Source organism: Populus trichocarpa, chromosome 11, assembly GCF_000002775.5.
Source record: "Populus trichocarpa isolate Nisqually-1 chromosome 11, P.trichocarpa_v4.1, whole genome shotgun sequence".
NCBI classification, from domain to species: domain Eukaryota; kingdom Viridiplantae; phylum Streptophyta; class Magnoliopsida; order Malpighiales; family Salicaceae; genus Populus; species Populus trichocarpa.
Window position 1 is genome coordinate 2,849,942 of NC_037295.2, and position 16,269 is coordinate 2,866,210.

The following is a 16,269-nucleotide window of genomic DNA, read 5'->3' on the forward strand; positions in this document are numbered from 1 at the left end:
AATTTGTTTTGTGTTTTGGAGTAATCGTATAAGTTTGAGAAGATATTTGTTTAGTTTCTGCAATCTCTGTTCAGTTTCTGCAATTTGGTATTTTGTTTTCCGCTGCTTTTGCATTCTGGTTCTTTGTGATTGTTGATTATGGCTACTGAAAGAGATGATTCGCTTCAGTCTGTGAGTGTGAGGTTGGATGGGAAGAACTATTCGTATTGGAGCTATGTAATGAGAAATTTTCTTAAGGGTAAGAAGATGTGGGGATATGTTAGTGGAACTTATGTGGTACCTAAGAATACTGAAGAAGGAGATATTGTCTCGATAGATACATGGGAAGCAAACAATGCAAAGATCATTACTTGGATCAACAATTCTGTTGAGCATTCTATAGGTACACAGTTGGCAAAGTATGAGACAGCAAAGGAGGTTTGGGATCATCTGCAACGGTTATTCACGCAATCAAATTTTGCAAAACAGTATCAGTTAGAGAATGACATACGAGCTCTTCACCAGAAGAATATGAGTATTCAGGAGTTCTATTCTGCCATGACAGATCTTTGGGATCAATTGGCTCTTACAGAATCGGCAGAATTAAAAGCATGTGGTGCTTATATTGAACGTAGAGAGCAGCAACGATTGGTACAATTTTTAACAGCACTTCGCAGTGATTTCGAAGGACTTAGAGGTTCAATTCTGCATCGTTCTCCACTGCCCTCTGTTGACTCTGTTGTCAGTGAGTTATTGGCTGAAGAAATACGTCTTCAGTCTTATTCTGAAAAGGGAATTCTTTCTGCTTCGAATCCTTCTGTACTAGCAGTACCTTCTAAGCCATTCTCTAATAATCAGAACAAGCCTTACACAAGGGTTGGCTTCGATGAGTGCAGTTTCTGTAAGCAGAAAGGTCATTGGAAGGCTCAGTGTCCTAAGTTGAGACAGCAGAATCAAGCTTGGAAGTCTGGCAGTCAGTCACAATCTAATGCTCATCGATCACCTCAGGGTTATAAACCACCACACCACAATACTGCAGCAGTAGCTTCCCCAGGCTCTATTACCGATCCTAATACTTTAGCTGAGCAATTTCAGAAGTTTCTCTCCTTGCAGCCACAAGCAATGTCCGCTTCTTCTATAGGTCAGTTGCCTCATAATTCCTCAGGTATGTCACACTCTGAATGCGTCTTGGATTCTGGTGCTTCACATCATATGTCTCCAGATTCCTCATCTTTTACCTCAGTGTCCCCTTTGTCCTCCATTCCTGTTATGACTGCTGATGGCACTCCTATGCCCTTAGCAGGTGTTGGTTCTGTTGTCACACCTCACTTGTCTCTCCCTAATGTTTATCTTATTCCAAAACTCAAATTGAATCTTGCGTCTGTTGGTCAAATATGTGATTCTGGTGATTATTTAGTCATGTTTTCTGGTTCTTTTTGTTGTGTACAGGATCTGCAGTCTCAGAAGCTGATTGGGACAGGCCGTAGGGAGAATGGGCTATATATTTTGGATGAGTTAAAAGTGCCAGTTGCTGCTGCTGCCGCTGCTGCTATTACTGCTGATTTGTCTTCCTTTCGTTTGAGTCTTTCAATTTCTAGTTTTTATTTATGGCATTCCCGTCTAAGTCATGTTTCGTCTTCTCGTTTGAGATTTTTGGCATCCACAGGAGCTTTAGGAAATTTGAAAACTTGTGACATTTCTGATTGTAGTGGATGTAAACTGGCAAAATTTTCTGCTTTACCTTTTAATCGAAGTATTTCTGTTTCATCTTCACCATTTGATTTGATTCATTCTGATGTATGGGGACCTTCTCCTGTTTCCACAAAAGGAGGGTCTCGATATTATGTCTCTTTTATTGATGATTATACTCGTTATTGTTGGGTTTATTTAATGAAACATCGTTCTGAATTCTTTGAGATATATGCAGCTTTTCGAGCTCTTATCAAAACTCAACATTCTGCTGTGATCAAATGCTTTAGGTGTGATTTGGGTGGGGAATACACCTCTAATAAATTTTGTCAAATGCTTGCCTTAGATGGAACCATCCACCAAACTTCATGTACAGATACTCCTGAACAAAATGGTGTAGCTGAAAGAAAACATAGGCATATTGTCGAAACTGCTCATTCTCTCTTGTTGTCTGCTTTTGTTCCTAGTGAATTTTGGGGAGAAGCTGTTCTTACTGCTGTAAGTTTGATTAATACAATTCCATCTTCTCATAGTTCGGGTCTATCTCCTTTTGAAAAGCTATATGTGCATGTCCCTGATTATTCCTCATTTAGAGTCTTTGGCTGTACTTGTTTCGTTCTTCGTCCTCATGTAGAACGCAATAAGCTATCCTCTCGATCCGCTATTTGTGTCTTTCTGGGTTATGGTGAAGGTAAAAAGGGGTATCGTTGTTTTGATCCAATAACTCAGAAACTTTATGTGTCTCGTCATGTTGTCTTCCTTGAGCATATACCTTTCTTTTCTATTCCATCCACTACTCATAGCCTGACAAAATCTGATCTTATTCATATAGATCCTTTTTCTGAAGATTCTGGTAATGATACCTCTCCCTATGTTCGATCAATTTGTACTCATAACTCTGCAGGTACTGGTACTTTACTCTCTGGCACACCTGAAGCTCCATTCTCATCTACAGCCCCTCAAGCTTCATCTGAGATTGTGGATCCACCTCCACGTCAGTCCATCCGCATTCGTAAGTCCACAAAACTACCAGATTTTGCTTATTCTTGTTATTCTTCATCATTTACTTCCTTTTTAGCTTCTATTCATTATCTCTTTGAGCCCTCTTCCTATAAAGAGGCAATTCTTAATCCGCTTTGGCAGCAAGCTATGGATGAGGAACTTTCTGCTTTGCATAAGACAGATACTTGGGATCTGGTTCCTCTACCTCCTGGTAAGAGTGTTGTTGGTTGTCGTTGGGTGTATAAGATCAAGACTAATTCTGATGGGTCTATTGAGCGATACAAAGCTAGGCTGGTTGCAAAAGGATACTCTCAACAGTATGGTATGGACTATGAGGAGACATTTGCCCCGGTTGCCAAAATGACTACTATTCGTACTCTTATTGTCGTAGCTTCGATTCGTCAGTGGCATATTTCTCAGCTTGATGTTAAAAATGCATTCTTGAATGGAGATCTTCAAGAAGAAGTTTATATGGCACCCCCTCCTGGTATTTCACATGACTCTGGATATGTTTATAAGCTTAAGAAAGCATTATATGGTCTCAAACAAGCACCTCGTGCTTGGTTTGAGAAATTCTCTATTGTGATCTCGTCTCTTGGCTTTGTTTCTAGCAGTCATGATTCTGCTCTTTTTATTAAGTGCACTGATGCAGGTCGTATCATTCTGTCTTTATATGTTGATGACATGATTATTACTGGTGATGATATTGATGGTATTTCAGTTTTGAAGACAGAGTTGGCTAGACGATTTGAAATGAAGGATTTGGGTTATCTTCGATATTTCCTGGGTATTGAGGTAGCATACTCACCTAGAGGTTACCTTCTTTCTCAGTCGAAATATGTTGCAGATATTCTTGAGCGGGCTAGACTTACTGATAACAAGACTGTAGATACTCCTATTGAGGTCAACGCGAGGTACTCTTCTTCTGATGGTTTACCTTTGATAGATCCTACTTTATACCGTACTATTGTTGGGAGTTTGGTATATCTCACCATTACTCGTCCAGATATTGCATATGCTGTTCATGTTGTTAGTCAGTTTGTTGCTTCTCCTACTACTGTTCACTGGGCAGCTGTTCTTCGTATTTTGCGATATCTTCGGGGTACAGTTTTTCAGAGTCTGTTACTTTCATCCACCTCTTCCTTGGAGTTGCGTGCATACTCTGATGCTGATCATGGTAGTGATCCCACAGATCGCAAGTCTGTTACCGGGTTCTGTATCTTTTTAGGTGATTCTCTTATTTCTTGGAAGAGCAAGAAACAATCTATTGTTTCTCAATCATCCACCGAAGCAGAATATCGTGCCATGGCATCTACTACCAAAGAGATTGTTTGGCTACGTTGGTTACTTGCTGATATGGGAATTTCCTTTTCTCATCCTACTCCTATGTATTGTGACAATCAGAGTTCTATTCAGATTGCTCATAACTCGGTTTTTCATGAGCGCACTAAGCACATTGAGATCGATTGTCATCTTACTCGTCATCATCTCAAACATGGCACCATTGCTTTGCCTTTTGTTCCTTCTTCCTTGCAGATTGCAGATTTCTTTACCAAGGCGCATTCCATCTCTCGTTTTCGTTTTCTGGTTGGCAAACTCTCGATGCTTGTAGCTGCCGCATCGTGAGTTTGAGGGGAGATGTTAAATAATATTTATGTAGTCTTATTTATTAAGGGTAGAATAGTACTTTCAGTTTGACCTATATATACTTTATTTGTATTTAGGTTAACACTATGCATTCATAATAAACAGATTATTCAGAATTGTAGCCTCCTTTTTGTAGTTGATCTCAATTACTTTAACAGCATGAAGGAGATAAATCAATGGTGGGATGAAAGTATGCCGGATAATGATGAAGTGCGGGCAAAGCCATGTAATTTTGAAGAAGAAGCTGAGAAATTAAGCACTGAAGATAACACCGCTGATGTAAATGAAAAGGTATAATTGTTGCCCTTAATTTCTTATTTTGTCCTGCCAAGATTAGGAGCTTTTGATTCTTTCTTGATCATTCAGCCAATCTAATATTTTGTAATAAGTTGTTGATTCTTTTTTATTATTCGATAGTTTGTGTTAAATTGGAGAGTGTTTTAATGTAATTTAGCATCTTGGACCTATGGTTAATAATCAAAAAACTGTGAATCACAGCACTTATGAAGCATATTGTATTTTGATTTACATGTCATGACAAGAAAATTATAGCATTTCATAACTTCATGTCTGTGTTTCAATTTATATATACACCTGTGACAAAAAAATCTTTCCAAAGTAGCTTATAGCTTGTATGAACTATAAATTAAAAATGGATATCCCAAACTAGTTATCGAAAGAAGATGCATTGATACACAAAAACTGTAAATCACAACAGCTAGTGAGGTATACCAAAATCTATGATTATACAAATATGCTAGAAGAGGTCTGCAGTTTCTTTTACCTAGCATCTAGCACTGTAACTGTAACATGGTTTACAGAGAATGATTCATCTTGTTTGCTTGAAGATGAATCGGTTTCGAAAGGACTCCTTCCAAGGCAATATCCAGGGGTTCTCGGCTGGGGCATTGTTGCGGTTTCACTGCTCAACATTAACACTGCAGAAGACATTGTTGGTCTATCTTCTGCTTTCTCTTGGACACATAAGAGGCCTACTTGTATGCATCTCAAAACTTCACAAGGGCTATATGAATTGCCAACTGATTTATCTAACACTTCCAATCCCTTCCCATCTTTCCACTGCCTCCACACCTGCAATGTTGCCAGTTCAATTTTTCGTTGATAAATAATTTCTCATTTTCAAAGAAAACTGAATACCATATAAATTGCAGCCTTATGATACTTACATGTCCAAGAAGGTTAAGTTCACTGAATGAATGATAAAACCCCCTGTTCTTTTCCCCACATACTATCTCCAAAACCAAAACACCGAAACTGAAAACGTCAGATTTTGCTGAGAATAGTCCATCCATTGCATATTCAGGAGACATATAACCACTACATTAACCAATACAGCAGTCAGCTAAAAAGAGGTAAGCGAGGTTTGCTGCCTTGAAATGAGTTAAAGAAATGTATTTGGGGACTTACTATGTTCCCACTACTCTCACGGTGTTTGCTTGTATTTGATCTCCACCAAACATTCTAGCCATGCCAAAGTCTGATATTTTTGGAGTCCATTCATGATCAAGTAGAATGTTGCTTGCTTTGAGATCCCTGTGGATAATTCTAAATCTGGAATCTTGATGCAGGTACAAAAGTCCTCTAGCAATCCCACAAATTATGTTGAAGCGCCTTTGCCAATTGAGTAAAGAGCTCTTTGCCTTGTCTGTAACAATATGGTTACCAAATTAAGTTGCTTGAATTCAAATCCTATCTATGAGATGCACAGAAACACCAAAGGCTAGAAGGGACTAACTGAAAAGAACAAAATCGAGGCTTCTGTTTTCCATGAACTCATAAATAAGTATCTTCTCATCCTTCTCAACGCAGCAACCAAGCAGTCGAACAAGATTTCTGTGTTGAACCCTTGCAATTAACCTTACCTCATTCTTGAATTCTTCTGTTCCCTGAACAGAATTCTTCGATAGCCTCTTCACCGCTACTTCTTGGCCTTCTACTAGCCTACCCTGGCATTGTCACACATACTTTCTGTCAGGATCACATGATTGGTCTGCATTAAAGCTAATGAAATTTGTTTCTTTCTTTTTTATCCTGCGTTATGGTATCATTACGAAGAATTTACCTTGTGAACACGACCAAAACCACCTTCTCCTAGTTTATTTTCGTCAGCGAAATTGTTGGTAGCAGTTGCTATTGTGCTAAAATCTAACAGTGGCAGTTCTAATTCATCTGGGCTTCTTTCACCTGTGTAGTCTTTCTTACTTATAACCACCCCATTTAGCAAGAAATCTTGGCTTCTATCTTGAGGACCTGGGTTTGGACATAGAAAGACAAATGCAAGAGGGATAAATTTATTACAGCTATGTAGATATGCAAAACTTTTCCTTACTGATTCTTGAAATTAATTTCATGTCACCTTTCTGTGGTGTATTTCCATTACATACACTCAGCAATCTCTTCCTCTTCCATATGGAAAAGCCACTCAGTGCTAATATCAAAATGCCAATGCCAACAGCAATGCCAATAATGATAGTGCCAGCACTGCTTCCATCACCTGAAAACAACAAATTAGTAAGTTCAAGTTTATGTTTTAACCTAGACAAGTTCCACAATTTAATGTCAAGGGTGTTCGTGGCCTTGACTTGAAGATCCTCTAAGGCGTATGATACTCACTTTAACATTCTCTAAATCCATCACACCCTCAAATTCTCGCCAACGTAGTTAAGACCATGTTAGAAATTTGTACACTTGACCTAACACTGACTAACAAGTAGTAATTTTTTACAATTCTGGGGCATGAGAGAGTGGAAACAAGACTCCTTCGTGGGTCACCTACTTGCTTTTCTGCTGTTGCTTTCTTCCACAGTGGGAAAAAGCTTCATTGTAGCCGTGATTTCTGCTAGCCATATACAGTTCACTTTAAGGTCATTTAAGGCCATATATCAAAGAAGTTCCTCACAACACAGCAATGCAAGGGCCAAATTTACATGGGGTTACTCTGAGATCCTAAACAATTCACTGTTTTGACTATGAGCATGCAATTTCCTAGCAAATGAGCAAGATGGGATCACAATTGAACAGAATATACGTTTGGACAACAACATTTTCCAAATTATACTAGCCAGGTAAGCCTGAAATGTGGCTGGACATCAACCTAACTCAACTAAATCCAGGAACACAAATTGCCTAAACAACTGAGATATTATATTCTTCCCTACAATTCATATGTAGCTGTCAGCTCTAAGCATCTACAAAGGTTACAAGGCTGACGTTATGGAAAGGAAAAACAGCTTGTGGGGTCGAAATCAATAATTATCCCCACCTAAAGTATTTAACATCAATCTCAAGTTTGAAAAGCAAGGGAATGCAAAGGACTATCAATCCTGGCTCAGTATCAACCTACCAAGAGCCTGTTTGACAGTGTAGTAATAGTTGCTTTTTAAATAGCTTTTTATGCTGAAATACATGCCAATAATATTTTTTCATTTTTTAAAAATTATTTTTGACATCAGCACATCAAAACAATCCAAAAAGTATAAACCGCACTCAATTTTAGCCAAAAAAAAATTAAAATTTAGTCAAATACAGGTTCAATCACAGAGCCAAACAGGCTCCAAGTCAATAATGCCAGGCCTTGAGCGTTGGGATTTATTAAGCCGATCAAATGGGGCCCCCTTGACCATAATATGTCCTCAGAATAGCTCAGCTTGTCACATCAACTCGATAATACCAAACTCCAAACTCAAGGTTTGAATGAGCAAGAGATATCTTGTTCTGGCTAAGTGATTGAAACGTGTTTTTTAATGTGTATAAATTATTTTAGTACGATGTAAAAATAATTTTTAAAAAATAAAAAAATATTATTTTAATATATTTTCAAGTAAAAAATATTTTAAAAACAATAGTTATTAGACTCTTAGTAGAAAACATTATTTTTTTACTAAAATAACATCATTTAAAATATTATTGTTTTTTTTTTAAATCAAAACTTAACATATCAATTCACGAGTAGGTTGCATCTTATAAATATGCTTTAAAAAATTATTTCGTTTTCATATCACAGACTTGCCTTTTTTAGGTGGGGATAACACACTTATTTAAGCAACTATTATTACATAAGCTTTCATAAAAGGGACAGCTATGTATTCTCACCATTACAATTATACAAAAACTTAACCCTCACAGCCAACTCCATCGTCGTCCAATTTAAGCTACACCCATATCCTAACCATGGTCTAATAACAGATGGTGGCTAGCCACTATTGACACCTTGTTAGCAAACTTTCTGGTTTCGGTTTCAACATTGTCAAGCCAGCTTCCATAGACTAATAAGTATGTTTCGCAGTGTGGTAGTGGTTGCTTTTTAAATAACTTTTCGTGCCGAAATATATGCAAATGATGTTTTTTTATTTTTTAAAAATCATTTTTGATATCAACACATCAAAACAATCCAAAACATACAAATTATATTAAATTTTAACAAAAAAAACAAAAAAAAAATTGAATTTTTTGGGAACACGGTTTACACCGCATTCCCAGACGGTTTCTAAAACTTAAGTATTTTTTATATTTTTTATAATTTAAATGTATTAATATAAAAAAATAAACATACTTAATTCTTTTTCGAGGAATCTAAAGTTTTTTTTTTCCTTTTGCCAGGGTCCATCAAAACTGGCAAGTAATGATATCGACCTATTCAAACAAGTGGATCCCACTTAACGGTAGGATCCAAAATACCAAATAATGGACGGCTAGTAAAAAAAAAAGGACTCGTTCATACCCATGTCGATGTGATTATTAATTGCAATTAAAACAAAAAAAATGTGTTCCATGCAAATCTTGGCACAATACAATTTGGTTTTTTCTTGTCAATGTTCACTTGGGAGTTGAACAAGATGTCTTTGGCCTTTTTGGTCTTCAAAAACAGGCAACAATACCAGTCTTGGATTACAAGGTGAGTGCAAACTCATAGACCCACTAATGCAATGGTAGTTTCCTTGCATCCCCACCATTTATTACCTAACATGAGAGATTTAATGTTGCTGACCTAACACCATTTCTTTCGTACACCAGCTTTGATAATCTAAATTCATATATTTTCTCTAGTTTATTAAACTAGTGGAAATTTAAAAAAAAAATCCCATGAATCTAATTCATGTTAATGTCACATATGTGGTTTAACTTGATTATGTGAAACAATTCCTTGTCAAATAATATACATTTGACATCCTAGCTCAACAATTTATGAGAAATTAGAGGATTTTAAGAAGAATAATAATAGTAAAACAAAAGGAAGTAGTAGAAACTAAAGAGAGAGTTATGAACATACCTATGTCGGAAGCTGCCAATCTTACATAGAGATCTTGTCCACCTTTTGGATATTGTCTCATGTCAAAGAGTTCACCAGTCCAAAACACACAGCCAGAGCCTCCATTGCTGATATTTGAGTTAGCATAAGCAGTACAAGAACAATTTCTTGAGCACATCAATTCACAATCCTTGAGACTCGTATTCCTGTCTACATATGTGGTTTCGCTCTCTGGCAATTTCATGTTCCTCATGTGCAAAAATTTATCTTTCAAGCAATTCAAATCTGTCCTCCTGACACACCCACTTGACCCATCTCTCAAATTCCACGCTTGAATATTCTTGGGCTGAAAACCCTTCATACACTTGCAAACTGGTGAAGCATTTGAGTCACATATACCATATGGACCACACTCTCTGTAATCGTCACATTGATCTTTTGGTGCGTACCAAAACTGACTCCATTGTTGTGTCTCTGGAACCCAGGCAAATCTTTGAAGAAGCCCAGATGAAGTGACACTCAATCTTGAATATAAACTCTTGTTCGATATGTGGAAGGAATAGTATACCTCATCTTGATTGGTAATAAAATTGAAGCTCATGTAATCAACAGGCTCCATTTCTGGCACACCACTAAATCTTTGTCCATTCCATGGTCCACTTCTATACTTTATTTCTTGATCTTTCAATAAAAAAGCTTCAGGGAATCCATGATACTCTAGCTTGAAAGAAAAATCACCTGTACCAGGATCATCACTGCTTTTCCAGGAACGCAAGAACCTGTTTACACCTGTGTTTAGATCCCAACCGAACTTCATATCAGGTAATAAAGTATCAGTTGGATAGTCAAAGCTTTGCCATAAAAACTGACCACTGTCACTTTCTTGATCTCTTAGTACTAGATTTCCTGAATCTAACAACTGCATAACTGGGTTTCTTGCATTGGTTTGATTGGATGACCATATGAGATTCTCTGCCCGATCAAAAAGAACAATGCTTTGATTTAAGATTTTGAAGGTCCCAGAGGAGTTTGTGAGGGGGTTATCTCTGTTAGCTACCCAGACATAAGTTCTTGGTATGTTCTTGTACCATATCCCCACATACCAGTTTCTTGAATTGCCTGGAGTGAAGAATCCAAGCTCAAAATCCTGGCTTGTGGAGATGAGGGTTTGGCCATTAACAAGAGATTCTGTTGCTGTTAAGGTGTCTAAAGATGAGGCAAATTTTGAGGTGAAGAAAGAAAGGATTGTGAAGAACAACAAAGTGGTGATGGAACAATGGTGTCTTGTTGTTATAGATTTCATGCTTCACTTTGGTGTTGTTTGCTCTCTCTTGTGTGTTCTTACAGACATTTGGATTTGGGCTGTTCTGGTTTCTTTATCTTGAAGACATTTGGTAATGGTTGATAGGAAGAGAAAAAAGCCGACTGTTTTGGACTTGGATGCATGTGTACTTGATTGTTTACACTTTTGCTTTTTTTAATGTCTTGGTATTTTTTATATCTTCTTTGAAAATGTTATATCAAGAGTTGAATGCATTTTTTTTATTTCTTATTTTATTTTACAGTAAGATAGACAAAAGAGTTGCCTTGAAATTGTGTTACAGATATGTTTTATGAGAACTTGATTTTTTATATATTTTTTTAGGTTGTTTTAATATGTTGAATTTAAAAATAAAAAAAATTATTTTAATATATTTCTGAATAAAAAATATTTTAAAAAGTAATCATTACTACACTTTCAAACTCCTTCAAAGTATAATCGAGTAATAATATTTATAAAAAATATATAAAGCATGGACGTTTCATTGTAACACTAGATATAATTTACTGTGGATTACTATAGTGAAATTATCTTTTTATCCTTTTATCTTTGGGTGGAAAAAAAAAGTCATAAACGTGGGGTGCTTTAGTCTTTTTCATTGGCTCATTGGTCAATAAAATATTATTGGGTTGTATGTTATTCTTTTTCAATTTTTTATAATAAAAATATGTTTTTACTCTCAAGATCAACAAAATTTAAAGTTGTTGACCGAAAGTTTTTTTACTTTTTATAGGCTTTTAAACAGTAAGCATATTTTTTTACTCCTAAGATCAAAAAACTATTAAGTTGTTCGTCAAGAGTGTTTTTGGTTTTTCCCCTAGTCTTATACAATTAAAATACATTATTGACAATAGAAAAGACAAAAAAAAAAAGTTTGTATTATATGGTACTCATGTACTTTTACACAAGTTTTTTTTTTTAATTAATAAGGTCATGGAAATTATTTTAGTATTTTCATGTTTACTTTTAATTTTTATTCAATAAAGCTATTGGCACGTGCTTATTATCTGCCGGCAAGTGGGTGGGGTCCATGTCATTTGAGCGTTGCGTGCGACACCATCTAGTGCTCAAACATGACCTTTCATCATATCTTTGAAAGCGCCACCATGTTCTTTTTCTTATTGTGTTGAGTGTGACGGCATATAATAATCGAATTGTAATCAGTGGTATTTTTTTCTCTCTCTCTCCTGCCAAAAAAAAGCACAATTGTCCTCTCTTTTTTTTCAATTTTTGTCCTCATTCTTTTGATTTCTATTTTATTTTTATTACTTTTATAACAATTTTGTTTGTTTTCAATTTAATCCTTCAGTTACAATTTCTCATACATTTTTTTTTCATTTCAGTCCTTATTCTTTTTATTTTTAATTTATTTCCTTTGCCCTTTTGTTAAAATTTTATTGGATTTCAATTTCATCTTTCAATCAAAGTTCTTTGTTTTTCCTTTTTCAATTTCAATCCTCATTTTTTTTTTATTTGTTCTTATTCTTTTTTATAAAAGTTTTGTTTTTTTTCAATTAAGTCCTTCAATTAAAATTTCCCATATGTTTTTTTTATTTTGGTCCTTATTCTTTTTATTTTTAATTTATTTCCTTGGCCCTTTTATTAATGTTTTATTTGCTTTCAATTTCATTCTTTAATTAAAGTTTATGTTGTTTTATTTTTTCTAATTCAACCCCCATTCTTTTAATTTGTTTTTCTTTTTGTTAAAGCTATTTTTCAATTCAATTTAACCCTCCAATTAAAATTTTTTGTTTGTCCTCTAATTTATTTATTTTTTTAATTTTATTTTCACCTCCATTCTTTTAATTAAAGTTTTTTTAGATCTTTTTGAGTGATTGATTTTTTTCCTGAATTTATCTTTCGATGTTTGATTTGTTAGGGATTTGGCTTCGTATTTTTTTCATCTGTGGTGCTTCTAGTCTAATTACCTGAGTTACGAGTTTGAAAAGTTAATGTTGTTCAGCATGTTTTTTTTCTCATTTTCTTTTACGATCTTATTGTTCTGCATTAGTTTCTTTTTTAAATATTGATTTTGTAATTATCTTTGTTTTATATGAGTTTATATCAGTCTCATGATCTATGTCATGAGTTTTACATACCTTTTTTGATTTGTGTTTCTATTTTTATTTTTATTATCTTTTATTGATTTAAATAAACAAGTATAATAAACACAATCGGGTAAGTTTTTCATTCTATGTAATTTAATATTTTAATCTAAATCCATCTCTCAATCTTTTGAATTTCTCTTCTGGTTATTATTGACAATTTTTTTTCATATTTATTTACATATATGATTATTGATTTATTTAATTAGATACTTTATAGACTTTTCAATTTACAATTTGAATTTTTTTATGTAAAAAAACACATTAAAATAGCCTGCATACCTGATGTTTGTTTTGGAAAACAAAAAAGTTCACAACCTAGGATGGAGCGCAAGTTAAATAGGTAGTTAATATAAAATCCAATTTCAATTCACGAGTTTCATGCAATCAGATATTAAGATTAAATCCATCTTTTTGATATTTTTTTAAATCAAAATTATACATATTGAAACCAAATAATTTATTAAAAAAATATTTTCTTATAATCTATTTCATGGTTTGAAGAATTAATTTGTATTCTTAATTATTGAGCTAATACTCACAATGATATCATTATACGAAATAAAATAAAAAGAAAAACAAAGCATAAAACAGTTGGATTGAGTTTATTTGTGCCTAGTCGGGTTTCTTCAAGGATTTAATAAGTGAAATTATTCATTTTCTTAATCATCAAGCTAATTCTTGCAATAATATCATTATTTGAAATATATATAAAAAATGGAAATCCTATGTTTGGGAAAATTGGGATTCTTGAGGGGTTTGGTGAGGGTGATAATCGGGAGAAGGTGACCTAACTTTCAACTTTTGCTTTTTGTAGAATATTGTTGGTGGAAAGAGTAAGATAATTAATATTCATGAATGGCTTTGGATTTGTGACTGTGAAAGGGTCACGGTTATATTTACAAACTTGTTTCCCCACCACCTAGCAGTGCTTAAAATTAAAAATTGGTTAATCTATAATATTTATATTATCTAATTAAATTTTATTTGTCAAAATCAGATAATAAAAATATTAAAAATAATAATAGATTAAAAAATCTAGTAAATTAATAAATCAAATGTATTAGATAACATGTCAAAATATTTAAAACCTGATTAAAATAACCCAATTTATATATTTTATAATCCTTTTGTTTTTATATTTGATAGTTTGTGAATTAAATATTTAATTTAATTTAAAAATATTTTAATTCTAAAAATTTTATTAGTGAGCTTTGTATTATATTTTTTTTAATATAACAAAAAAAGGATTTATCTCTTCATGAGAGGGGAGGGAGTAACTAGGATTTAATGGTGGTGCAAAATATGCAAAATATGAAAATTAAATAAATTTAAAGCTATATGTAATACATTAAGGGTTTATGCGAGGTTTCGCTGAAACTTTCCTAAAAGAAAGTGGAAAATATTCGTAAAATATGTATGAACACATGAGTTCATTATTAAGTTGAGCAAGAAATGATTGAAGCCAAAAATTAATTAAAAGTGATAAAGCATCCCCTCAAGTCCTGAGAAGCAGCGTGTGCTGCCCTCTCAAAATGGCTGGAAGAAAGGTATCACCCCATGGCTAAAAAGTGTTCTTCTTCATGAAAGAGAACGAGAATGACAAGTTAAATATGAATTCTTTTTTATACGAATAGACTTTTCAATTCGTTTGTTATACAAAAGCTTTGTGATGTTAGAGATTTTCTCTCTCCGATGCTTACCAACAACATGAATTCTTTTATATTTTAATTATAGCATTGAATTTGATTATTTTTGCTCATCATTTGTCAACAAAACTGAGTTGATCTCACCTTCCTATCCAATTATGAAGAACATTAGACTTGTTTAATATTCGACAATGACTAGTTGGCATAGTCTTCTCATTGAATTAACCTAAAATATAAGCATTTTCATGCTATTTTTTGTTAGTAAATCTTTTGGCTGTTTTAGTGCAATTAATAATTGATTTTGATATTTGAAATAATCTAATAATACATAATTACAAACTAATAGTCAAAATGTTTTTTTTTTCTTATTTTTGACATGCTTGCCATCAAAATTCAACAAATACCAACCATATAGAATTTTCTGCCTTAAATTCTTGTTCATTTCATTTGGACTATTCATTTGTCAATGTACAGATCCTAAGATTCCATGTTTGAAATCAGAAAGACGAGCTCTCCCCTAAGTATTTTATATTTATATCTAATAATTTGTTAAATAATTAGTATATTATAAATACACGAAGGGATATATTCGTACATAGTCCAATGTCTAGAAAAATATTATAGCAACTTTATACATTCACATTTGGAAAGTCTTTGTTTATGATGACAAAAAAGTCTTTGGAAATTGTTAAGGTTTTTGGTCAACTTGGATTTGTGTAGCCTTTACGACCATATGATGGAAGTTTCAAGACATAGCTTTCTTGCAATAACGAAATAAAATTTTTAGTATTCCTCTCATACAACATGCATACACATCCAAGGCAAAATGAAGAGTTGAACCTCTGAATAGGTTTTTGAACTTGGTATAAATTTGAAGAACAAAAAAAAATAGATTTTTAAGGGGTGTTTGAGAGTGTGATAACAGTTATTTTTTAAAGTATTTTTTGTTATCAAAATAATATATCTTTTTTCATTTTTTAAAAATTATTTTTCACATCAACATATCAAAACAATTCAAAATATAAAAAATATTAATTTTAAACAAAAATTTTTCTTCATGAAACATCATTTGAAACACAATTCCAAATGACGCCTTTTAGTTCTCTAAATGGAAACTATTGTATTTGAACAGGAAATCAAGCTGTCCTTTTTAGTTGAGTAAGACATGAATATGACTTGGACTCACAACAATATCTGAGCAATATAGGTTGTAATGATATTCCTTGTCATTTCAAATTAGATGAACTATACAACTCATGTTCTTTATCCATCATACTTAAGCCCATAGTTAAGTCCAAACCCAACCCGAAATAACATAGGTATTTAAAGAGAAGGTTACCAAAGAAATTGCTTCTTCTCTTCTCCTGTTTTTTTTCACCCTAGCATAACTTTCTCCCAAAATACTGAGGATTTTGGTTTTAAGCTTTAGTTTTGTTATTACCCATTTTTGCCCCACAAAAAATCAAGAAAATAAAGAAAAAATAAGAAATAGAAAAATAAAATCAAAATACAAGAGGATATACATAAATAAAGCCTAGAAGACTGTCTAAGTTGGTGGTAAAGGATTAAAATGTTAAGTAGAAAAGTTGGAGGACTAAAATGTATAAG

General features: G+C 33.6%; 1 protein-coding gene across 2 annotated transcripts; it reads right to left on the reverse strand.

The window, feature by feature from the left end:
- Positions 1-4,927: 4,927 nt before the first annotated feature.
- LOC7495286 (receptor-like serine/threonine-protein kinase SD1-8) lies at positions 4,928-11,058 on the reverse strand. Of its 2 annotated transcripts, none has more exons than XM_024581437.2 (7): positions 9,608-11,058; positions 6,695-6,832; positions 6,401-6,588; positions 6,074-6,284; positions 5,746-5,983; positions 5,505-5,655; positions 4,928-5,409 (listed from the first exon to the last, which is right to left on the reverse strand). In XM_024581437.2, exons 1-7 carry the CDS (start codon positions 10,887-10,889, stop codon positions 5,098-5,100), a joined length of 2,520 nt encoding a protein of 839 aa, XP_024437205.2. In that variant the 5' UTR covers positions 10,890-11,058; the 3' UTR covers positions 4,928-5,097. The 2 variants fall into 2 exon arrangements, 1 of the variants encoding a protein (XP_024437205.2); XR_002976814.2 differs by having other exon boundaries at positions 5,323-5,409; positions 5,505-5,570.
- Positions 11,059-16,269: the final 5,211 nt, after the last annotated feature.